Genomic DNA, 26,581 nt, shown 5'->3' with positions numbered 1-26,581 from the left:
AACGAAGCAAAATTAATTTCTCTATCATCTTCCTGAACAATGAAAGGACTTGAGAATACTGTACTGAACTTAAAGAGTACATTTTGGATGATTTTCTCAGATCCTTCTTCCAGTTCTTTAATATTCTCTTCAGCTTTGCCTATTTGCCATTTAACCCATTCCTTGAGGTTTTAAAAATTTCAATTAATTTTTTTTATTTGTACAAGTTACATACGTTCCTTAAAAAAATCTGCCTAGTCTTTTTCTTTTGACAATGTCTTTTTCTTTGTTCATGTTTCCAACTCCTTGTGGGAAATAATTTTAAACACACTTATTTTCTAGCTCCTAGCTGGTATTTTAAATATATGAAGTTCTCAGGAGAGGAGTACCTAATCCTTTTTTTGTATCTGCTGATTCTCATTTGTAGTGGGTTGTTTCCTCATAGGTTTAAATATTTTTATTGTGAATTTGTTTTTACTGTGGCAGGTGGTATACATTTGAATACTGAACATGTGTGTGAGGGCGGACCCATCATCACAAACTTAGGGACCCTGCAGAGCTCAGTCAAAGAGAGACATGCTTACTTCTCACTTATTTGTGTTAGGAGAGAGGGTGGGGCTATATCCACTGAAATGCAATATGTAACTCTCTGAGGGTCTGGCTTTAGGTGAGGCTCTTACTTCCAACTCCTAATCCGGCCTAAGCTTTGCTCCCACATGGTCATTAACACTTGGTTGTTACAGAACTGGTAACCCTTACTTCCCTCTATGTCCCTCCAGGGGAGCCCTAGCATCAGCTCTCAGGCTTACAAGTTTGGTTTTGGTTCCCCCCTCTACGTTGGCCCCTGGATACTTCCCTACTTTATTGGTAGTTCATTTGTACATTTAAGGTTATTATTATAATGTATGCATTTCTAGGTGTTTTGTGCAGGAGAGTTTTGAAGGAAGAAAAATCCCTAAATTTTAAAACTTTAAAAACATAATCTTTGACTCTACACCTAGTGAAATAATGCAATTTCCACATAATACCAGTTTATGAAAAGAAACATTCCTAAAGTCAGCTTATTCCTCTCCCCTAGCAATTTCTTAATTTAGACTTACCAGTTTTGCTTTGTTGTCTGTCATTTTAAAAATGTGTGTTTATAAAAGTATAGTTGCAACTCCAGAAGGATTAAAGATGGAATAACTAGGAATGGACTTGGCTTCTAGAGCAATCAAAATTCTTACTCTAAGTTGGTTTATCTTGGAATCAGGGGAGTAACTTTCACAACTTAGACCTCTAAAACTGTGTACAAAGGAAAAGTGGGGCAAGTTTTCTATACATAAAGGACTGTGGAACCGTAAAGGCACCACACAAAATGCTGCAACGATGATCTTGCTTCCATGCCTCTACGCCGGCTGACTTATTTCTCCCCCTACCTCCCCTGCCCTCCCTTTCATCCCTCAGTGCTACCAATTCAAGTTACAACAGCTAATCCTCGGGGGGACAGTCTTAGCCCAGTTTCCCCACCTCTTTCCCCTCTGACCCTCCTCCAATTAATCTGACTGCAGCGTAAAACTTTGCGGTCTATTATTGTGCAACGTTCACGTTTCCCTCACCCTCCCACCCAGCCCCCTCCCCTCCAAATTTAGGGGAACTCCCGTTACCGCAGTGCCACCGGCATTACTCATTCATCTCCATTCAGGCTTCCCCCAGCATTTATTAAGGGCTCTGGGCTCTTGCCTCTCACTCTCACTCTCCTCTGCTCAAACACCGCTCACTTGAGCGCTTCTCGCCTCGTCCCCTCGGGCCAGCTGTGGGAAGTGGCAGAAGAAAGAACTTTGTCTTTCTCCAGCTATGCATCTCCCTGTGATTCTGTTTTGCGCTCTCTGGTCTGCGGTGTCGGCGGAGACCTCAGATGATTATGAACTCATGTATGTGAATCTGGACAACGAAATAGACAATGGACTCCATCCCACGGAGGACCGTAAGTTCTTTTTAACTGTTTCTCTGCTAACCCTAACTACATATGCACCTCTTTGGGTCCAAATATTATACATACACTTTGTAGCCAAGGAAATGTGCTAAACATCATAGTTTGTTTTGCAAAAGAAAGAAGCACTTTAGGAAAGGGGGAGGTTTCAAAAAGTTATTTCTGTCACAGATACATAATGGCTTGAACCGCATGCAATCGCCGATATTTGCCTGTTTTGAGCCTCACGAACGGCAATTTCACAGAGTTCCACGTAATATATATCTGCATGAACGGTTCCTGTCATTGTCGAGATACTCACACGCTGTTTTTCCGAGATGTCCTTAAAGGGAAGGGGGTGCTGGGGATGGGCAGGAACTTGGGACCACCGAGGGAGGTCACCTTTGTACAAAGCGCACCCAAGGAAGGCCTGGGCGGATCAGTAACGTGTGTGTCCCTCGCTCTAGCCACGCCGTGTGACTGCCGTCGGGAGCACACCGAGTGGGACAAGCTCTTCATCATGCTGGAGGACTCGCAGATGAGAGAGGGCATGCTACTGCAGGCCACCGACGACGTCCTCCGGGGCGAGCTGCAGAGGCTGCGGGCGGAGCTGGGCCGCCTGGCCGGCAGCCTGGGGAGGCCGTGCGCGCCGCCCGGCCCCGCGGAGGCCCGGCTGGCCCGGGCGCTGGACGAGCTGCTGCAGGCGAGCCGCGACGCAGGCCGCAGGCTGGCGCGCTTGGAGAGCGCCGGGACGCCGCGCCCGGAGGAGGCGGGGCGCGCCCTGGGCGCCGTGCTCGAGGAGCTGCGGCGGACGCGAGCCGATCTCCGCGCCGTGCAGGGCTGGGCTGCCGGGCGCTGGCTGCCCGCAGGTAAGGACGCCGGGCGGAGCGGCCCCCGCCCCCCACTATCCCCCCCCCAGCCCCCCCACATCCTGCGTCTTTGTCCTCGGAACGCGCGTGGCGGGAAGCCTGGTGGCAGCCCTCTAGGGGCAGCTTCAGTGGAGACACACACGCCTCTGTTTCTCCATGGACGCTAACAGGGCTCACACACACACACCATACAAGGCGCAAAAACTGGCTTTAAAAGGTATTCTCCAGCCCCGAGGAGCCCAGAAGAGAGCTATAGACATAAACATCACAGTCTTGAACATAGACATCAGGGGCCCCTGACTGACACCTGATCCGACCAGGCGGTGCGGGAGCTCTGTTGGCCGGTTATAACCGTGACCTCTCTAGCTGCCTGGCTTCCCTCCGTTAGGGATTTCCACTTCTTCTAATTTTAGCCTGTCTCTCTCTTTAGGGGAGCTCTGGTTCCCCGCGCTACTTCAGGGCCCAGCCTAATTTTTAGGGACACGTTCCTATCCCTGGGCCGGCCCCTCATCCCCGCTGGTTCTGGCTGGAGACTTGAGACTGAACCTCATCTCCTGAAGGATTAGTGGAATTCCTGAGGGGTCCCCCAGGCCCTGGGGTCTGTGGAATTAGCCCGCTAGAGGGGAGCTCTGAGTATGTGAGGTTTGGGATAAACCTGCTGGGCGGGATCCACAGTGAAATGGTCTGATGTAGAAGAAAATTGGTAACCCCCCTCCCCAGGGATTTAGGGGGCCAGGACCAAACAGGAGAGAGGCGGTTCAAACCAGATACAACTTGTTGAAGTCCCCTGTGACATGAATGAATCTCCAAACACACATGGGCTCGAAATAATACATTTGAAAGAATACATTTGAATAATACATTTGAAAGACAGTTAAACGAAATGAGACGATTTGGAGCCAAATAACCCTCCTTTATAAATCAAAATTTCTAAGAGGTAGTAGTGCAAAAATCTTTTGTGGGTTATATTAGAAAATCAGTGACTTAGTTAGAAAATATAACTTACACTGTTCCTGAGAATCTCATGAACAGAAAACATTACAAACAGTGCCATCCCTCTTTATATTTACAATAAAGCAAATCATCTGTTGGGGTAGGAGGAAGAATCATAAGCATGTGTGAGAGCATGTTTCATTTAAAATTACAGAAACCATACCGGAGTATCAGCCTTTCCTAAATATTTGAGGACTGTTTATCAGTGCTGAGCATATTTTCTTGAATATTCACTACGGTTTCAGAGACTGAAAAAGCATAAAATCAAATATACAATAGATCCTCAATGTAAGTGACAAAGAGACAAATTATAATTCTGTGGCTATTTTAATGGATGAAATTGTCTTGTCTTTGGCAAACCATGAGAAATGATAGTACATATAGTGTACCCCCAAAAGTGAAGGATTAACACTAATTTTCACTCTCACCTCTGTATACTGGTTAGAGCAGAGAGGGATGTATTTCTGAGTTCTAAAATGTTAATTTCTTATTATATATATATATTTATTTTACCCACATGGTTTGATTTCTCCTTTCTTGGTTTCCTGCCAGCTTGGTTCCTAAGGGATTCCTAATTATTCTGTTGTCAGCCTCCTAAGAACCTGGTTTTAATTTTGTTTGGTCTTTGATAATATAATCAGAAAAACCTATTAGTTAAAAGCCATTTCATGAGAGAGTTTCTGACATTTCTGACATTTTAAAGAGATATCAAGAGCCTCAATCACTGGTCCCCACCAAAAAAGCCACAAAAAAACCTGTGAACACGAAAATTCCAACTCCATGAATTCACATAGCCAGTGTAGCCTGCAGGGGAAGCTGGGTCTCTGAGAGGCAATCAAAGAATGCTTCGGAATGCAGTCCTGACTGCCTGGGTTTATTTAAACAGGAAGTCGGTTCATTGAACTGCAGTAGGCCCCCTCTGGAACACTACTTTACTGGGACATTCAGAGACTATCTCAAATGGTCATGCATATGGTGATCTTTTGTTCCGTGATCTTTGTTTGATTTAATTAACACAACTAGGAAAAAAAAAAGTATCTACCAATTTCATTTGAAACAATAATGCCTCATTAAGAATGAATCTTAAAAGTCTTGAAAAATTCAAATGATTCAGTGAAAAAGCGAATACCAAAATGTGACAGGACCAATTTGTGCTTTGGTATTGTAGTTACTTTTATACGATTTTCTGAATCTCAGTATTTCTTCGACTATTTCTAGGTCCACATCTGTTTAATTTTTTAGGACAGAGCCTAGCCCTCAATCACTTGCAGGCATTTAGCTTAGTTTAACACACTGCATGGATGCTTGGTGCCTGCAAGTTCCTATATTCACCAGTTAGTCTTTAAAGGCTCTGGAAGCTTGCTTGTCAGAGCTATTTTATGATAAATCTTTAATTTGTTATAAAGTGAATACCTAGCCCTCATTTAGATTTTTTTTAAAAAAATTCTTTTTCTGGTCTCTTATAAACATATGAAGTTATCACAAAGCAGAGCTCACCTATGAAAGGTTTTAGCACATTTCCCAGAGACACCTAGAAGGTCTTCACTTCAGCATCTCTAGCTCCCTGACCAAACATGGGACCTGGAAATGAACTGAGGTAGGAGTTTACTATGCGCCCACCCCGGTGTCTGAATGTCTCCTTCTAAGTGCTCTTTAGCAGAAATATGTTCTCCACCAGGCCCCTTGGAAGAGTTCACTCTTCCTTAAAGGTTTTCTATTGCTGCCTAAATAGCAATCATAAGCATGTGGACAAAATAAGAGTTTTTGAGAATAGCCTTGGTCTACACAGTTCTTCTGGAGTACTACACACTTCCTGCTTACAGACTCATAGACTATTAGAAGGAGAATGGAAGGGGCTTTTATAGATAACAGGAAAGCCTGGAGAAATTATGGGGCTCATCAAAAACTGCATGCTTGCTAATAGTAAAACAAACTGAATTCCATCTCTCCTAGCCAAATCGAGGGGTTCTTTTCCCATTAAGAGGCAATGCAGTGTTTTAGTTAAGGGTGTGGCCTCTGCAGCCACAGTGCCCAAGTTCAAACCCCCAGTTTTACCACTTACCAGCTAGCAAGCAGACCCAAGTTACTTAGTGCTCTATGCCTCAGTTCTCTCATCTGTAGAATGGGAATATTAAGACTATCTCTTAGGGTTGATAAGGAGGAATAAAATGATACAGAGTGATGAGAATAATATCTGGTACACAGTGAATACCCAATAAGAGTGAGTCATCATTATTATACATTGTTGCCTTTCAAAGGTAGTTTTCTACAAACTTTGCAAAGTTAACAAATATATGGTGGGTTTATTTAAACAGGAAATCAGTTCATTTAAAATTACAGAAACAGTTATCAGTCTTTCCTAAATATTTGAGGACCGTTTATCAGTGCTGAGCATATTTTCTTGAATATTCACTACGGTTTCAGAGACTGAAAAAGCATAAAATCAAATATACGATAGATCCTCAATGTGAGTGACAAAGAGACAAATTATAATTCTGTGGACAGCAACAATATGACTGTCCTAGAGTTTCATTTAAAAACGTATGTTAATAATGGGTAAATGGGTGAGCTAGGTCCATTGAATTTCATAGGCTGGTTGGTTTGTTTTTTATTCTGGAAGTTTGGTGAAGTCAAGAAGAGGGAAACAAGTCTGGCTCTAAGTTCTTGGAAATGAACAGTGTCATTGTTTGAAGTTAACGCATAGTGATTCAACCATATTTATATATAAAAAAAAGTAGTAACAGAAAATAAACTACTTGTGAGGGAAAGTAATGGTTAAAATAGGTTTCCCTTATTTTCTGAGTTTGGACAATTTGGCTACTCTGCATGCCTCCTTCACTTAGATGCTTCATTGAGTAAGCCTGACAATTGACTTTCTTTATTCCCGTTTTCTTTGTGCTATCGAGATCACACTTGAAGCTCCTCAAGTCATAATGTGATACAGCATATAATTTTCAGTTGTGGTCGTTAAAGTGCCTATGCTAAAATACGTAAACGCTGGAATCATCTCTGAATGAATTTATATTTTCTCTCACATCCTTCTCACTTTCTTGCTCCTCTAGGTTGTGAAATAGCAATTTTATTCCCAATGCGTTCCAAGAAGATTTTTGGAAGCGTACATCCAGTGACACCAATGAAGCTTGAGTCTTTTAGTGCCTGCGTTTGGGTCAAAGCCACAGATGTATTAAACAAAACCATCCTGTTTTCCTATGGCACAAAGAGAAATCCATATGAGATCCAGCTGTACTTCAGCTATCAGTCCATAGTGTTTGTGGTGGGTGGAGCGGAGAACAAACTGATTGCCCATACTGTGATTTCCCTGGGAAAGTGGACCCATCTGTGCAGCACCTGGAATTCTGAGAGAGGACGCACGTCCTTGTGGGTAAACGGTGAGCTGATGGCTACCACTGTCGAGATGGCCACAGGTCACATTGTTCCCGAGGGAGGAATCCTGCAGATTGGCCAAGAAAAGAACGGCTGCTGTGTGGGTGGTGGCTTTGATGAAACCCTAGCCTTTTCTGGAAGACTCACAGCCTTCAATATCTGGGATCGCGTTCTCAGCAATGAAGAGATAAGAGAGACTGGCGGAGCAGAGTCTTGTCACATCCGGGGAAATATTGTTGGGTGGGGAGTCACAGAGATTCAGCCACACGGAGGAGCTCAGTATGTTTCATAAATGTTGTGACACTCTACTTGAAGCCAAAGAAAGAAACTCACATTTTAAACATATGCCAGTTGGGACAGTCTAAAAACCTCAGTGCATATTAAGAACACTTGAGACTAATGAAGGGGAGAGTTGAGATCAATATTTATCTTGGCAAAATACCGAATAAACAGTTGAAGAGAAAACATTGGAGAATGCTTTTCCGGATATTGTTACTAGATTTTATGCCATGGTGCTTTGAGATTAATGCTGTGTGTTTGTCAGATAGACTCTCAAATAATTAAAAAGGACTATTGTTGAACAGAAGGACAATTGTTTTACTTTTCTTTGGTTAATTTTGTTTTGGCCAGAGATGACTTTTACATTGGAAGAAAAATAACATTTGCTGTCCATTGTTCATTGTTATTGGTATGTACCTTATTATTAAAAAATGATAAAACATATTTATACTACAATGTGACTTAACAAATGCAAATGTAGTTTATGTGTTATAATCGAGTGTCACTTTTTTGAGAAGATAGTTATATAAGTTATATTGTAAAATGGTTTTGTATTAATTTTATTAAGACTATTTTTGTAAAGCTCTACTGTAAATAAAATATTTTATAAAACTACCCCATGTCATCTAATTATAAATTTAAAAGATGTTTTGGAGCAAATCTACACTCAAAGTAGGAACTAGTTTTCAGATACTAACTATTGTGTAAATAGTAATAGTTAATATTGTTAGAAATAAACTGTAGAGTTGTTTTAAACTTCGCTTCCTATAAATCATGAGCAAGAAATTTGATCTTGGCTAAGTCAATTCATCTCTCTGGGTTTTAGTTTTCTCAACTGAGAAATCAAGGAATTGAGGAAATATTGATCTCTAAGTCCCAATTTGATGTTTCTATGATCATATACAATGTTGTGTCGTATGTAACACAGAATCAAACTATCAGAGTTCCCCAAATATACATGACGAGGACTGTTCCTTAGGGAGATCTAAGAATCTGGAAAAACAGTGACTCCTGCCCTTAAAACATACCCCATTCTCTTACTCATGCCTGAAGGAGAGGGCAGTCAAGGTCCTTCACCCTGCAGATGGGGAGGTACCTCTCAACCACACTAGTGTTCTCCTCCTGTAAAGGCTATGCAGGGCTAATAGAAGACCAGCCACAAAGCTGCTTCTGAATGTCAGCAGCAAATGTGGTTGAGCCACAGGGATAATGTGTCCACCTAAAGATAGGGCCTGGACAACCACAGGTCATCTCCGGTTTGTGAGGTTTGGAGAATAGGGCCAGGAGCAGTTACCAAACTACATTTTAGAACTAGTCGAGTGTCCTTAGACAAGTTACTTAACTTCTCCGGGTCTTCTCAGTTAAAGAAGGGACTTGGTCTCTCAGTGCCTTTAGCAATAAAATCTCAAGAATCTAGGAATCTTTGGTCATGGCATCAGTATAGCTTCATCCCATTTGTGAGATCCCCAAAATCAGGCTGATTCTTAGAGAAGAAGAGTGTTCACAGTTATGAGGTCATAGGCCAGTCACCAGACCCTTGGAGATTACATGATTCAAGATTGTGGGCACAGTGGCCATATGTAAGTCCTTCTTTATCCATTATCTTTATGACCTGAATGCTTAACTGAAAGATGAAATACTGGATCCAACTGTAAGCAGAGAGTAAGGCATGCTTTCAATTTCCACATCTCAGCATGAATTAGATCTGTTCAAAAGATCCAACATGATGCAGGACAAAATACATTCAAACTCATATGCTGACAGAGTTAAACATAAGGGTCTTTTTAATTTCTCTATGGGAATTACACGTTGAGGGTAAAGAAGAAGAAAATAGAAGAAAAACAAGTAATTCTTGGGTTACAAAAGTAGAAACTTCATCTGCTACAGCAATAAATCCAGATAAGTGTTTCAAGGGACTTCTGATTGTTTCCTCATACCTATTTTCCTTCTTTTCCAAAGGAACAGAATTCCGGTTTCAATGGTAGGTATGCCCACTCAGAGCAAAGTCTATATTTTCCAGCATCAGTTGCAGCTGTGTGTGGCCAGATGACTAAGTGCTAACTGATGTTGAAATACTGAACGTGATTCTCTTTCTCTTCCTCCTTCCACTTGATTGGAATATGGTTGTGATGGCAGGAGTTTCAGCAACCATCTCAGATCATGAAATTCGGTGTAGGAATATAGAAGAAGCTTGGGTCTGTTCGTGTTCTGAAGCTGCCTTGCCAGTCCTGGGCTGCCTGTTCCTGCACTTCTCTAACGTGAAGAAAACCACACTTCTGTCATTTTAAATCCACTACTGTTTGACCACTTAATCTGATCCAGTAGAACAATTTTTTTAAAAAATTGAAAAGACCACACACACTTTATTTCCTCAAAACATTCATAGGCTATACTTAGAAAATATATTTTCCGAATTCTCAGGAAGTTGGCTCTCTGGCTTTTTTTTTCCTAATAGCATTTAATGAGTCTCGGAATACATAGTGTCAGCAAAAGGAAGTAAGAAATGTGTAAAACTGAAATAAAATATCTAAAAAAAAAAAATATCAGTATGCTGGCTTAGTCTGGCACATTGGCAGAGTTTCGTTCACCACAATGGCCATTAAAGCATCACTGTATCATGGCATTATAAAATAATTGTGCAAGATGACTCAATTTATTAGGAGGAAAAAATGCATTATATATATATTTATATAAAGTATAAAATATTAGGTATGTGTGTGCTAGAGTGACCAACTGTTCTGGTTTGCCTGGGATCGTCCTAGCTTTAGCACTGGGAGTGTGAAGAATCTTCATTTCTAGGCAAAGTGACAGTTTGTCACTTTGTCACTCTAGTACGTACGTACAATATTTTTGCAGAGGTATATATGAATATATGAACAAAATAGAGTTGATATATTTTCCTTGTCTATTACAATATAAATTGGCTTTTAGTGAAATGTTAATTTCTTTAAAATATATTGAGAACGTTTTACTACTAAGTCTATATTGTAGAATTTGAGTGTTTGGTATTTACAATTACTTAGTTAACTTCATTTTAACAGTTACATTTGCAAACAGAAGAAATCATCACTGATTTTTACTTTTTTATTAAATTTTATGTTAGGAAGTTCTTCTTTGAGAAGCTTACTAAGGCCAAAAGTTTCCAGAACTCTCTTTAGCCACTTAATAAATAGCATTCACAAAGTTAAAAATCTTGGTCAAAGTAATTATAAACATTCACATCTATATTCATGGATTTAATGAACTGGAAAACTGAGATTACTGAGGCTTGCATTCCGTTTTATAAATCTGGACTGTGTAAGAAAGCGTGCTGGTCTTGGGCTCAGAAATTCACCATATGAATCCTAGAGCACCATCACCTACCAACTACAAGAAGTTGGGCCTGCCAACTAATCTTTATGGGTCTCACATTAGCCAGGAAATTAGAGATAACAGACTCGCCTCCCTTGCTGAAGGATTATTATGACAATGACAAAAACTGATAATGTATCTAAATGTACTTTCTAAAGCATAAAATAATATTTGAAATAAAAGTAAGTCTTAAAAAAAGTTTTTCCAAGTTGTTCCCAGTGCATTAAATAAAAAAGAAGCAAACATGCAAAAATACAAACAAATAAGCGAATATAAAGATTCCCTTATATTGTGGGTAAGCCATTCTCAGAGGCCCTCCCGGGGATGTTCCTCTCTGTGCAGGCCTTATTTTACTTCACAGCAACATCTGCTGGTGGAGTCAAGAAGGTGCAAACTCAGGAGTACAACTGATCCCAGACTTAGTTAACAACTCAGAAGAGGGCCTCTTTTGTTTCAAGATGTGTCTCTATTTCTTGATCCACATTTGGGTTGGTTTTTAGAATATCATTTTTAATATTTCCCTATGTGTATTATTATTCAGTTTGAATATTCTTAATAAGATTGCTTAGCAGCCTGTTTCCTAGAAATTGGATTAATAAATTCTTTCTCAACAACCTGTAATAGGGTGAAATTCTTAAAACTTTGTTCTTAAGAATAATTGTATCATGAATTTTTAATGGCTAAGTATTTCCCCAGGGAGTATAAAACTCCACAGATGAATCTAGTTCTGCCTTTAATATTTTAATATGGGTCTGGTACATGGCAGATGCTCAATTAGGGATGACAATGACAATGATGTTGATTATGATAATGACAATAAGAAGAATCATCGTAAGCATTGATGAACTATGTGCCCAGCATTGTGCAAAGTATAACTGCTTTATCTACTTAAGCCTCACCTCACCTATGTGGTACATATTATTACTACCATAATAAATGAGAGGTTAATTTTCTCTCTCTATTTTCTGAGACAGCTCACCCATCAGTGGTTTGAATTTTGTCTCACATAGAGAAAGAAATGAAGTGAATTTATCATAATTAACTAGACAGTCTCTTCTAGACTATTGCCAGTAAGTCAGAAAGGAATTTGGACTCTTGCTGAGACAATATTACATTTTCTTTCCAAAGACTTTCAACTTAAGTTTCCAATCATTTGAGGTCATCTTGTGATCTATGCCAGAGGACCATATAAAAGGCATACTGACAGAAAGGCATATGTCCTTATTATGACCACTGATTCAGAAACGTAAGGGAAGAGACATCACTGCTTTTAGTTTTGATAGCAGTGATGTGCATTGCATCACAGAGTTCCAAATCAAAATTTGGAAAGGGTTTCCCTATAAGTCCTCAAATAATCCCTTACAGTTGGAGACATCCTCATTTTCAGGATCTCCAATAACATTGCCAGTTTCCTGGGTAAAAGATGTGCTACATTATGCTGTATTAAGCACTGGTTGTGCTTTTGTATGCCAACACTGGGCAGGTTTTACAAGCATCTACATGGCTAAAAAACAAGTTTCGAGAATTATTCAGGAATACTGAAAAATGACTCCCACTCTGAAAAGGTGGTGATGTCACAAAATATTAAATTACTTCTGATATCATTTAAGCAGAAAACAAATTTATTACCTAAGTGATATCCTTGTCTTATTTTTTAATTCAAAGGGAAGAATTTAATATTTCCAATTAAATATGATTTTAGTTGTAGGTTTTTGTAGATATCCTTAATTAGATTAAGGAGGTTCCCTTCTATTGCTAGTTTGTGGAGAGATTTTTTTTTTTTGGTCATGAACAGACTTGGAATTTTACAAAAGAAGAGGATATACATATGTATATAGGTATATATATATATAATATTCTCTTAATTATATGTAATAATTTTATGGACACACATATATACATACACAGTATCCCCTTAATCAGTTTCAGGAAGTTCCTCAAAATTCCTAGTTCTCAAAAAACTTTTTTCTTTTTAAAGATTTTATTTATTTATTTGAGAGAGGGAGAGAGAGAATAGAGTGTGAGAGAGAGCTGGGGGGAGGGACAGAGGGAGAGGGAGAAGCAGAATCCCCGCTGAGCAGGAAGCCCCATGTGTGCTCGATCCCAGGGTCCCAGGATCATGACCTGAGCCAAAGGCAGCTGCTTAACTGACTAAGCCACCCAGGTGCCCCATCAAAAAACTTTTTTTTCATGCATGGGTACTGAATTTATGCGATGCTCTTACTGATCAGATGACTTTTTGACCTTTTAGTCTTTTACTGGGGGGGAATTACATTTTGAATATTAAGACATGCTTGCAGGGCGCCTGGGTGGCTCAGTCCTTGTCTGCCTTTGGCTCAGGTCATGGTCCCAGGGTCCTGGGATCGAGCCCCTGCTCAGTGGGAAGCCTGCTTCTCCTTCTCCCTCTCCCATTCCCCCTGCTTGTGTTCCCTCTCTTGCTATATCTCTCTCTGTCAAATAAATAAATCTTAAAAAAAAAAAAAAAAGACATGCTTGCATTCCTAGGATAAACTCCACTGAATCATTATGAATTTTATAAAATGAGAATAACAGTCGTTCTTTCCTCATAAGATACTGGGAGAATTATATGACTTAAAAGACCAGAAAATGGTACACAGGAAGTGCTCAGCAAATATGAACTATTATTTTCCTTAAGCATTGCTGGAGTCATTTTGATTCATGATTTGTGATTTGTGCATCTATGTTCATAATTAAAATGGGCCTGATTTTCCTTTCTTATGTTGTCCTGTTCTTGTTTTGATATCACATATATACTAGCCTCACAGAATTAGTTGGAGAATGTTTTTTAATTATCTGAAAAAAGTATAGTCAAGCCTGTAATTATTACTTGCATATTTGTTCTAATTGGTCTATAAAACTAAATTGGACAATTTTTTTTTCTTTTGTGGGGGTGGGGGTGATTTAAAAATACTGATATAATTGTCTTATTTGTTATAGGTATATTCAGGTTTTCTAACCCCTTAGCTCTCAAGTATGCACCAAGGCAATATTGCCCATGCCTTTAATCTTTTCTCCAAATGGAAGGACTTTTCACAGTTTCCTTCTCACTGAAAGAATTTGGAGAATACAAAACAGACAAATGGAGCCTAAGCAATTTAAATAAAATCAATTTCTATTTACATTTGATGTAAAAGTCACATTATTACTTATATATAACTATTAGTAATGAAAAGTAGTAAAAATTGGCTTGGAATTACTGAAATATTTGCCTTTAAGGATAGATACATAAGCTCATTTAACAGTCTCTCATGACTGACTTACAAGCATAAAGGAGGCATTTCGTTTGGAATCAGGGACAGACATCTGAATAAAACAACTGAAAAATATAACCAATGGAGTAATATCAATCAAGTATAAGGAACAGTCACCACTAGCATACAACAAGTCTTGCCCGGCCCCGTCTGATCTACTTTTTCATTAGTGTTTTAAAATGAAAGGAGAGTGGTTCTATTCATAAAATTTACAGATGCCAAGAACCTGGGAAGAACTGCAGATACACTGAGATGGAAGAATCATTATCCAATAAGGTCTTGTTATGTCAAAGCAATGGGCTGAATCTCTAAAAAAGAAAGTATAAAAGGATAAAAGTAAATACATAAAGCTGTTTGTTGGTACCCAGTATTCATTTTAGCCATTGCTGGCAATAGCCCTGGATTTGGTTGGGGGGTGATCTGCACCCTATTCATGTGGTTCTACTGCAGTTGACCCCCATCTCCTGCTTTGACAGTGGTTCATTATCCAAGCCTGGTCAACTGAAATACTGTATTCCTTGACAACAATGATGGATTGGTTCAGAAATGGGCATGTGACCCATGTCAGGTCAAAGAGAGACAATGAGACTGAATATGTTTCTTTTGCTTAATTGGTATTCATGATGATGTGAGTTGGAAGCTGCAGAGGGCCATAACATGGAGCATGAAAATCCAATCCAAAGGAAGCAGAGCTGAGTAATGACTTTTGCGACTGCCATTGAGCCCTGAATCAAGCTATATGGGAAGTCTGATATACTTATGCACTTAGTCCTGTGTTCTGATAAGAAGTTCTTCCTCCTTCCCCTCCTCTTTCTCCTCCTTTCCTCTTCCTCCTCCTCCCCTTTCCCCCCTCCTCTTTTTTCTTTTCTTCCTCATCTTCATTATCACCATCATTGTCATCATCATCAAGTTGTTTTTACCTGGGTTTTCTATTACTTAAAATACTACTAATTGGAAACATGGGAATAATAATAGGACTTTTGTTATGGAATTCTTGTGAGGATTAAATGATATAATCCTATAATCTGTATGAAGTGCTTAATACAGTATTTGACATAAAGAGAGCATGAAATAAATATTAGCCATTGTAGTTATAATTGTTACTATAATCATTATTATTATCATTGAGAGGATGACCATTGGGTGGGGATTCAAGCATTGCCTGGATACTTGAGCTAAACCATGTTTAATGTCCCAACGTAAGATTCTACAATTTTTTAATTGTAGTCTTGTAAAAAAATAAATCAAATCAAGAAACTGCAATACTTTAGCATTTTTTGTAGAAGTAGAAAAAATGGGAGAATGCAGATTAAGGTAATATAAGTCAAGGAGGAAGATCTAAAGGGGAGAAAGGTAATATAAGTCAAGGAGGAAGATCTAAAGGGGAGAAAGGTAATATAAGTCAAGGAGGAAGATCTAAAGGGGAGAAAACTATAGGTAAAGAAAAAAAGAAATCCTAATGATGGCTCCTAAAGCTGATTGCAGGGAATATATGACAAAGATTTGCAGAGCAGAAAACTTACTGAGAGACAGTAAGATCCCCTGTACTTTGCAGGTCTAAGTTTGATGGGCTCATGTGAATGGTTGTAGTTTTACAGACACATTAGTCTAAATCTAAGCCCTGAAATATGTAGTCCCAACTTCTTTTAGTCAAATTATCATTTTTATGGTAATTTTTAGAGTGCCAGATCAAATAAACCAAATCATTTGTTTATTTAAAATGTTTGCAGTGAATTCAGAAAGTGCATTTTGTTTCAAAAGATTTCTTTGTCATTGAAAGTGCATTTCAAAAAAAGAAAAAAAACCAAATACATGAGCTAAGTTCTTGGCAGCCGTAAAGAAACACTTCATTTTTGTGTTTTGTTTTTTTTTTCAATATATCTGTTCCTTGCAAGTCTAACTATCATGGTTTTAAAATGTGTGGTGTGTATACGTGTTTGTAATATCATATAGTATCTGTTCCAAATATGTAGCCAAGGTGGTGAAAAAAGTGTAACTGCTTTTCTGGACTTCTAGAAAATTTAGTCTCATGATTAAAAGTTAAATTAGCAATTCAATCCTATAGCCAAAGAAAATGAGAAATGAATGATACTGACTAGTAATATCAATGACAGATCTTTAGAGGGGAACACAGGTAGAGTGATGAAGTCCCACTGTCATGGCTGGCGTTCAGACATATCCGGGCATCTGGTAGACCACTGGGGTGGCTGGTCAGATGTTCTGGAGAGGGGAGTGCCAAGAACTCTTCTTGGGAATGTCTGGTACAATGAAAAAAACCTTAGTCCTTGGTGGGCCGTAGTCATTTTGAGAACTGGATGACTGATTTCTTGCTAGCCTGACTCTTAGCTGGATAGGTGAGCCCAGGAAAGAGAGAGACCATTTTAGGACAGATGGATACATTTTACTGCAAACTTGGGAACAGGTTGGTATTGGGAGCTAAGCAACTCCGCTCTGGGGCCTCTCTACCAAAGTGTAACACCAAGGAGAAAGACAGGTGTTTCTCCCCCCACCGCATCCTGCCACAGGCTGCCACATGAAATTAATGTACCCCGACTGAAGCTTCGGGGGTAGCAGCACAAAGGAACAGAGGTTGCCATCCCTGGCAAGACAGTGTGCAGTGAAATCCATTCCTGGGCCCTCCAGGGTAGCAGCCACAGAGTTTGCTGGGCTTAGCGTGGTGGAAGTGGACACCACCACAGCATGCTGTGCCAGGAAGCATGGAGACAATAACAGCATGGGCTTATGGACTGGTGTGGATACCAAGAAAGAGAACATTTGTGGGGACCCTTGGGGACTCTAAGAAATACTTGGTCTGGGAGGGTTGATGTTCAACTTGAGCACATGGGGTATGTGACAGTAAAATGTGGGCCAAGATACTCATGGACCTCATACATTTTTATTAATGAGAACTGGGGACATTGGGTGCATATCACATAATACATATACTGTTCTCTGATCCCAAATTAAAAAACAAAAATAAAATGGTTTCTGATAGATCTAAAGCCAAAGGAAAAAACGTAAGACAAAGAGAATATTTTGATTGGACTAACCTGATCTCTTTCATGCAAACGTGAAACAATTAACAGAGATGACCTAATTTGATTTTTTATGGTGGTATTTAACACAATTACAAATTAGTCCCAACATGTTAACATTTAAGAAGTCTTCATGTGTTCTCTGGCGTGTTTTATCTAACATTCCTTGCTTTTGGAAACCAAAGGCAGAAAAGGTTTTCCCCCTGCCACTGAGAACAGTGGGATATGTTCCACTCAGTGCAGACAGATACATTCTTCACAATTGGTAGCTGGACAAGGTAACCAGAAGCATGGAAAAGACCATTCTCCAAATTGAGAGACATACAGTTAGAAGAGAGAGAGTTTACAACTCCCCTGTGAATCCAAATAATTCATCTGCCCAGTGAAGAGACATAGATTCAGCCCGCCCAAGAAACCTCACCTCTGTTCATCAGCCAACTAGTGGCAAAGCAGAGAATCTAACATACCTCTCAATACTCTAGGTCTCCCTTTCCACACACCATAAAAATGGTTCATGAAAATACTTTAAAACCACTCCTAAAAAAACATCCCCAAGCTCAGCCATTGCACCATACCTTGGAGTATGCTCTTTACTATAACATCTGTGTGATCAGCCAGGAGATCTGCCTTGGTGATCGCAGCCAGGGACAGGTAGTTGGACATATTCCTGCACAGTTCCTTGTTGCTTCTGTGGAGGAATTTCACTGCTATGGGGATGGCTAATGCCATCACAGGGGGTCGGTTGTAATTCTGAGGAAACATAAGAAAGCAACAAATAATAAGTGGCTCATTATTCATTCATTTATTCATTCATCCAAAAAATATTTATTGAGCTAATCTCCAGAGTACAGCTGTGAAAACACAGGCCCCACCCTGTTTTCATTGTATTTGGGCCTCTGGGAATTATTGCCCTTGTTGGGGAGCCTTGGAGGCAAACAGGCAGAAAACAGCCTAGGCTGATGAGGGCACGGACAGGCAAAGTGCAGGATGCTGAGGGAACAAAGGAGGAACACCTAACCCAGTCCTGGAGGGTGTCAAGAAAAGACTTTCTGGAGGGAGTGATCTTAGCTGGACCTGGTGAATGAACAGGAGATGGCTGCGTGATGGCAAGGAAAGGGATGGACAGCAGGAAAAGCATGTGTGGAGGCACAGAGGTGATGATGAGCATGCACCATTGGAACTGTGACTAGTTCAGCACAGTGGGAGTGTGGTACATGTGGGAACGTTAGGGTAGGGAGGTGAGCATAGGGACAGGAGAAGTAAAAGAGGCGCGATTATGAAAGGTCTAGTATTCCATGCCAAGGAGTCTGGAATTGATCTTTAGGGTGATCAGGAGTCACTGATGACAAAAATAACTCATCAGATTTATACTTGAGTTAACAACCCAAGGTATGTTGAACAAGGTGCTTTTGACTATATCTTTTTTTTATTTTATTATGTTATATTAATCACCATACATTACATCATTAGTTTTTGATGTAGTGTTCCATGATTCATTGTTTGCGTATAACACCCAGTGCTCCATTCAGTATGTGCCCTCTTTAATACCCATCACCAGGCTAACCCATCCCCCCACCCCCCTCCCCTCTAGAACCCTCAGTTTGTTTCTCAGAGTCCATAGTCTCTCATGGCTTGTCTCCCCCTCCAATTTCCCCCCCCTTCATTTTTCCCTTCCTGCTATCTTCTTTTTTTTTTTTTTTTAACTATTTGTTTCAGAGGTACAGGTCTGTGATTCAACAGTCTTACACAATTCACAGCGCTCACCATAGCACACACCCTCCCCAATGTCTATCACCCAGCCACCCCATGCCTCCCACCCCCCCACCACTCCAGCAACCCTCAGTTTGTTTCCTGAGATTAAAAATTCCTCATATCAGTGAGATCATATGATACATGTCTTTCTCTGATTGACTTATTTCGTTCAGCATAATACCCTCCAGTTCCATCGACGTCGTTGCAAATGGCAAGATTTCATTCCTTTTGATGGCTGAGTAATATTCCATTGTATATACATACCACATCTTCTTTATCCATTCATCTGTCAATGGACATCTTGGCTCTTTCCATAGTTTGGCTGTTGTGGACATTGCTGCTATAAACATAGGGGTGCACATACCCCTTCGGATCCCTACATTTGTATCTTTGGGGTAAATACCCAGTAGTGCAATTGCTGGGTCATAGGGTAGCTCTATTTTCAACTTTTTGAGGAACCTCCATACTGTTTTCCAGAGTGGCTGCACCAGCTTGCATTCCCACCAACAGTGTAGGAGGGTTCCCCTTTCTCTGCATCCCTGCCAACATCTGTCATTTCCTGACTTGTTAATTTTAGCCGTTCTGACTGGTGTGAGGTGGTATCTCATTGAGGTTTTGATTTGGATTTCCCTGATGCCGAGCGATGTTGAGCACTTTTTCATGTGTCTGTTGGCCATTTGGATGTCTTCTTTGGAAAAATATCTGTTCATGTCTTCTGCCCATTTCTTGATTGGATCATTTGTTCTTTGGGTGTTGAGTTTGATAAGTTCTTTATAGATTTTGGATACTAGCCCTTTATCTGATATGTCATTTGCAAATATCTTCTCCCATTCTGTCGGTTGTCTTTTGGTTTTGTTGACTGTTGCTTTCTGACTATATCTTAAAAGCTAAAGTTTCAGCCAGTGAGATTCAGAAGAAAAAAGTGAATGAACATAAGACTAAAAACTAAAGAAATTCTGCGTCGTAAGATAATTCTCTTTTTGATTTAGTTTGTGATTGGTCATCAATATCCTTATATATAAAATAGTGCCATCAACATTTAATTGACTAATTAGGGAATAGTTAAAAATACAAATTATTTTCTTAAAAACAAATGGTTTGGGATGCCTGGGTGGCTCAATGGGTTGAGTGTCTGCCTTCGACTCAGGTCATGATCTCAGGGCCCTGGGATCTAGACCCGCGTCAGGCTCCTTGCTCAGCGGGGAGCCTGCTTCTCCCTCTGCTTGCTGCTCCCCCTGCTTGTGCTCTCTCTCTCTCTCTGACAATTAAATAAATAAAATCTTAAAAAAAAAAAAGAACGGTTTGTCTTCACTACCATCAACTATTCTGACCATCAACCCCATCCTTTAGCCTAACTATAAGGCAAAGGTTGCACACTGCACACTATGTGTGACTTAATATTATTATATCAGAAATAAAAGGTAGTTGTTTTTCTGTAACCATTCATGTGAAAAGTGCTTATATCTTTCCACCTGTGGATTTTTCCCTCTAATACTTCCCACAATTCTGGGTTTGGGGTAGGTGTTCAATAAATATCTGAGAACTGAATAACTAATGAAGAAAATGTAAATCTATTGTGATAGTTGTCATCAGGAACATAATGTGATGGGAAGGGAGGCACGGAGGTGGGGGGCCCATTTGCTCCCATGTGTCTTGCTCATGTTACTGCTAGCAATGGCTGAGTATGGGTCTGAACCTCCAATGCCATCCATTTTCAGTCCTAGTTGATTGGGCAGGTGAGTTGTTACACACTCGTTAGCAGATTCCTACTTCTATGGCCAAGGTGCCATGATACTTCTTTCTAATGAGGGCATTTGCACCCTTGGCTTCAGGAGTCATCAAATAACTCAGACATTGACCAGTCAGAGAATCACATTTCTTTGGTCCAAATGGTAGGTTCAAGAATGGGCAAGTTACCCATTTACAGTTAAGGAATCATTAAAAGGCTCTGTGAAAGAGATTCTCTCTTCTATTGAATCCAAGGTGGTGAGAATGGAAGACTAAGAGTAGCCGCTGCCAGGTTGTGTCCTCAGTAGGAGAGAATCTGTATGGGAGTCAAGGCAACATGCATCTACTTGAGAGACAAGTTGAGAGAAAATAGGTCCTGGTGACATCATTTGTGCCCCATGCATTAGGCTGTGCCTGAGGCCAATATTAGCCTCCAATTTTTCCAAATGAGTCAATTAACTCTTTTGTGCTTAAGCTTTTTTCCCCTCTCAGTCCCTAGAAACAAAAATAGACCTATAAAGCCTTAATCCATTTCTGTAGTTCCACCCGTTTTCTAGATTCAAGGGTCAATCTGACTCCTGAGCAGAGAAAGTAAGTATTCAAAAACCTAACCTGATATCCCACATTTAAGTCAGCCATCTTGCAAGTTCTGAATCTATCCCTTTGTGACAAATCTGTGCTTCTATAGCAGTTCCACTCACTAGGTTTCTGTCCTATCCTTCTTAGAGTTCCTAACATGGTTCCTATTGGGACAATGGCTTGCAGCCAGACTTCTCTGATACCAGGCTTTGACTTTATCTAGAGTATTTCCTCTCCTGGTGAATTTAATTAGGCCTGATTGGACTGGGCCATTACTGATGTGATGAGCTGTGAGGCCTCCCTGGGAGGCTGGCTGCTCCCTGCCTTTCAGCTTTAGAAGTCTGAGTGTGTGCTTAGTCAGGCCAGACAGAATTGTTTGGATCCACTGATGCTAACTCACACCAAGGGATTTCCAAAAGCTAGGTGCATAATCAGGCATGCCAGTTTACTCATCTACAGTGAGGGTCTTTCCTAGGTCAGACTCTTTCACATTATCAGGATATCAGGAACCAGATGACTAACCAGAATGTTCACTGATGGGCACAAAATCAGATAAGAGCAGAGAGAGATCCTGAGGGTTAAGTCATTCAGGCCATGGTGAAACCCAACTAAAATCACAATCCTACCCCATAACCAAATCCCCATCTCTAGTGACTGACTGGAACTTTCCTGTCCATCAGATTCAGTCTCTACCCATTACGCCCTCCCCCTACCAACACACACACAAAACAGTGCTGGGTAATTTTGCTAATTGTGCCATAATAATGACCCCCTATTGAGCAGCCTCCTTTTTGTTGACATATTCTTTTTTTTTTTTAAAGATTTTATTTATTTATTTGACAGAGAGATAGAGAGAGAGCACAAGTAGGCAGAGAGGCAGGCAGAGGGAGAGGGAGAAGCAGAGTCTCCACCGAGCAGGGAGCCCGACGTGGGGCTCGATGCCAGGACCCTGGGATCATGACCTGAGCGGAAGGCAGCCGCTTAACCGACTGAGCCACCCAGGTGCCCCTTGTTGACATATTCTTTAGAGTATGTTTAGGAAGTGGTGTTTACCAAGGCCAATTCATTTGTCCTTTTTCTCTATTATAATCTTATTCTATCCCTGCTCCCTTGAGGTAATAGTTAAGTTACTTGAATTATAGCATTTGGGTATTTCCCAAACCCCTCAGTCTCACCTATACAATTTTTTAGGTTGCCCCTACAGACAGCCAATCTTTCCATTATGCGTAGATTTTTGCTAGTTTAACTTTTAGATGACACATCTTTATCCCTGTCAGCACTGATCAAAGCCCTAGTTTTGAGAGTGGAACACAATCACACAATTCTCAGAGCTTTCCAACAAAGAACTTTGTGCCCAGGTTTACTTTTTCTACTCCGAGTCTTTAGCCAAGAACAACTTGCAGCTAGAGAAGTACACATCTTCCATTATAGGACTACATCTCCAAGCACATTTACCTGTAATTTGCTTAGAAACCACAGATGGTAGCATTGGGAAGTACAACTCATGTTCCTACTAATTGTGAACACAGACAGTGAAAGATCAATGAAAATCAGTATTCCCAGCAACTGATATTTTTAAACCTTGGGGGTGAGCTAATGTTTGCCAACAACCATGAAAGAACAGGTTGTCTTAACCAATTCCATCACATTCTTCTTATAACAATTCTAGATGTTCTAGAAAAAAATAGCAGGCAGCTATTAAAGTCTTTGAAGTGTGATTCTAAGTGAAATGTGTAAAATTTTTTTAAAAGTATGTCACTGTTTTTTAATAATGACAGTATACTTTTAAAAATGCAGAAGAATGAAACTGGACCATTTTCTTACACCACACACAAAGATAAACTCAAAATGGATGAAAGACCTAAATGTGAGACAGGAATCCATCAAAATCCTAGAGGAGAACACAGGCAGTAACCTCTTCAACCTCAGATTTAGCAACTTCTTGCTAGACACATCTCCAAAGGCAAGGGAAACAAAGGCAAAAATCAACTATTGGGCCTTCGTCAAGATAAAAAGCTTCTGCACAGCAAAGGAAACAGACAAGAAAACTAAAAGGCAACCTACAGAATGGGAGAAGATATTTGCAAATGTTTTATCAGATAAAGGGCTTGTATCCAAAATCTATAAAGTACTTATCAAACTCAACACCCAAACAACAAAAAAGTCCAGTCAAGAAATGGGCAGAAGACACGAACGAACATTTCTCCAAAGAAGACATCAAAACCACAATGAGATACCACCTCACACCCATCAGAATGGCTAAAATGAACTCAGGAAACAACAGATGTTGGTGAGGATGCAGAGAAAGGGGAACCCTCTTACAGTGTTGGTGGGAATGCAAACTGGTGAAGTCACTCTGGAAAACAGTATGGAGGTTCCTCAAAAAGTTAAAAATGGAGCTACCCTCTAACCCAGCAATCGTTCTACTAGGCATTTATACAAAGGATACAAACATAGTGATTTGAAGGAGCACCTGCATCCCGATGTTTATGGCAACAATGTCCACAACAGCCAAAATATGGAAAAAGCCCAGACATCCATCGACAGATGAATGGATAAAGAAGTGGTATATATGTATATATATATAATGGAATATTACTCATCCATCAAAAAGGATGAAATCTTATCCTTTACAATGACATGGATGGAACTGGAGGGTATTATGCTAAGCAAAATAAGGCAGTCAGAGAAAGACAAATACTATATGATTTCACTCATATGTAGAATTTAAGAAACAAAACAGATGAACATAGGGGAAGAGAAGGAAAAATAAAATAAGATGAAAATAGAGAGTCAAACCATAAGAGATGGTGAACTCTAGGAAACAAACTGAAGGTTGCTGGAGGGGAGTTGGGGTAATTGGATGATGGGCATTAAGGAGGGCACTTGACGTAATGAGCATTGGGTATTATATGCAACTGGTGAATCAGTAAATCCAACCTCTGAAACTACTAAAACTAAATAAATAATAAAATAAAGTCAAATATAAAATAAAAGTATAACGTCATTATTAAAAAACAAAACAAAACTTTAACACACTCAACTTTTCTATTTTCCTCCCACATATGTCATCTGGATATCTCACAAATGACAGGGGGAGTAAAACATTAAGCAAAGAGCAAATTGTTTGTATAAACACCATGGAATTACTACCAAAGGCTTTCAATCTCTAACTAGTGTCTAGACCATTTCTAGTGTATCAAGAAGCCATGGCACTGATGACAGAAACAGGATATGAATGAGGGCCTGGGAGGCCAAGAAGAGGCTAGAAAGACACAGGTCCCATGGACCTAACAGGTACCATACAACCTCCTTCTAATGGCCGAACTTCACTCTTAAGTGAAGAAAAAGGAGTTGCTAACACAGTAGATCTCAGGCCCATTAATTTATGTTATCTTTAGGATTATTTAGATCACAGGAATGTTAATGGTACACACGCAGAGAAAGTCCAATGACCACCTGTACAAATAAACCACGTTAATAGCAGCTGTTAATGCTGGAGCTTATGATGGCCCTTGCCTCTCAGTGCAGATGTGAGCCTGTTGATATGCATATCATCTTACACACAATTCAGTGCCCAGTACTCAGGGAACACATTCAGTGAGGTACAGGGTAGATTAAAAAAAAAAAAACAAAAAAACTTGCTCATGGGGACAGTTATTTTTAGCTATAGAAGCAGAACAAAAGATCTTTGTTCTATGGATGCCAAGAATTATATTTCTTAACTAGATTAGCACCAATTTGAGCTTTTGGTGGAGGTTTTCCTTTTGAAAACATGGGCTTTGGGAACATTTCCCAGAGTTTTGAAATTGAAAAGTATAAAGCGAAGTGAAAGATATCTATCTGAGATGATAGCAACTAAAAAGCTCTTTGGTTCTTGGGCTTTGAATTCAACTAAAAGCCGTAAAAGAGTAATCTCAAGAAATATTAAGTGTCACTTATTAAAATCACTGTTTTATGGCTTTTCACCCTGCATCACTGATCAGATAATCAAGCAAATTTTGGATTTATATATAAAATGCTTGGTTCTTAGCAGCATGGGTATATATATAATCTAAATGGCACATACACCTAAATTTTCCCAGTGTATTTTCAGACAGGTAATAAGAGAGTGGGTCTCAGTAACCTGGGAGGTTGTGTCCCAGTCTCCTCCCATTTTTTTGCCATTGTCTTGTGTGGCATTAACTGACGAATAAGTACTGGGACCCATTCTAGAGAGAAACATAGCTGTTCTGCAGAATCCAGAGGGCAGCCACATCTCCTGATCTATTCAATCCTCATTCATTCATTCATTCATTCATTCAATAAATATTATTTTGAGCACTTACAGTGTGCTGTTCACTATTCTAGGTGCTGGGACTACATCAATAAAACAGAGCTGCTATTTTGGGGAGGGGGAGACAAGGATGAACAATGGCTAAAATAAATAATGAAATGAATAGCTTGTTAGAAAGCACTGAGTGCTATTTTAGAGTTTTCTACAGATGATGATAATGCCAACCAGAATTAATACTCATGCAGCATTTCCTGTGTCCCAAATATTTTACGTCTATTATCTAATGACGATGTAATCCTCACAACAAACTCATGAGACAGCTGCAGCATTTTACAGATGAGGAAATCAAGGCACAGAAAGATAAAATTGCCCAAGATCACACTGCAAGTAAATGGTAGAGCTGGGATTGCCTACTGAATAAACTTCTGGATCAAGATAACCAATTCTGCCTCTAAGAGCTGCAAAGGAAATGCTCTCAAAAATGCCCAAGGCACTTCGCATGCAAGGCCAGCCAGGGACGGACTTTGAATCTTATATAGCACTAACTGAAGAGGGAATAAGAAAATTGAAGTGTAGAATCAAGGTGAATGGACAGTTGGTCCATCTACAAAAAAGAAAAATAATTACTTTCTGATGACTTGCCAAGCTCTCATTTATATAAGACCAAGAGCATTTGACTCGAAGGCCCTCAAGCTCCAAAGCTCTTTGCTAATCTACCTCTCAGCATCTCCTACAGGAGTCAGAATTTTAGACCGGAAGGTGACCTGAGAGATCATCTGGTTCATCCTCTGTTTTATAAAGGACAGGTTGTGAGACTTGTTTAAGGACATGGGGTAAGTTCGTAAAAACATGTCACCCAAGGCAAAAGAAACCAGAACTCACAAGTGCATGTGAGTACTGGTACTGATTTTGGACTGAGGAATGGATGGAAGGTGAATACTGGAATTTTAAAAACTGCTTTAAGGTCAATGTGGCAAGTTCATAAATGTTGGGGGTCAAGAAAAGAAATAATTAAATATATAATTACTAATTAAAAGTGGAAAAGGAAGGAGTCACCTGAAGTAGGTTTGGAGTGTAGGTTAAAAAAGCAATATGGGGGAAAAAAGACAGAAGGTTTCTATGTGTGTGAAAAT

At 39.9% G+C, this 26,581-nt stretch overlaps 2 protein-coding genes across 3 annotated transcripts in view; one reads left to right on the top strand and one right to left on the bottom strand.

Annotated features, from left to right (window-relative positions):
* VEPH1 (ventricular zone expressed PH domain containing 1) overlaps positions 1-26,581 on the bottom strand; it is a 216,003-nt gene that overhangs the window by 167,956 nt on the left and 21,466 nt on the right. For both annotated transcript variants that reach the window (XM_036122400.2, XM_078069976.1), the window contains exon 3: positions 17,689-17,863. In XM_036122400.2, the coding sequence (XP_035978293.2) occupies positions 17,689-17,863 (175 nt within the window). The remainder of the gene's footprint in view (positions 1-17,688; positions 17,864-26,581) is intronic.
* Positions 1,670-8,045, top strand: PTX3 (pentraxin 3). The gene is made up of 3 exons (XM_036122398.2): positions 1,670-1,945; positions 2,398-2,799; positions 6,855-8,045. The coding sequence occupies exons 1-3, from the start codon at positions 1,816-1,818 to the stop codon at positions 7,466-7,468; spliced, it is 1,146 nt and encodes a 381-aa protein (XP_035978291.1). The 5' UTR covers positions 1,670-1,815; the 3' UTR covers positions 7,469-8,045.

This window comes from Halichoerus grypus, chromosome 1 (assembly GCF_964656455.1).
Source record: "Halichoerus grypus chromosome 1, mHalGry1.hap1.1, whole genome shotgun sequence".
Lineage (NCBI taxonomy): Eukaryota > Metazoa > Chordata > Mammalia > Carnivora > Phocidae > Halichoerus > Halichoerus grypus.
Note: the sequence above shows the minus strand (reverse complement) of the source record. Positions and strands in the feature narration are given on the sequence as shown.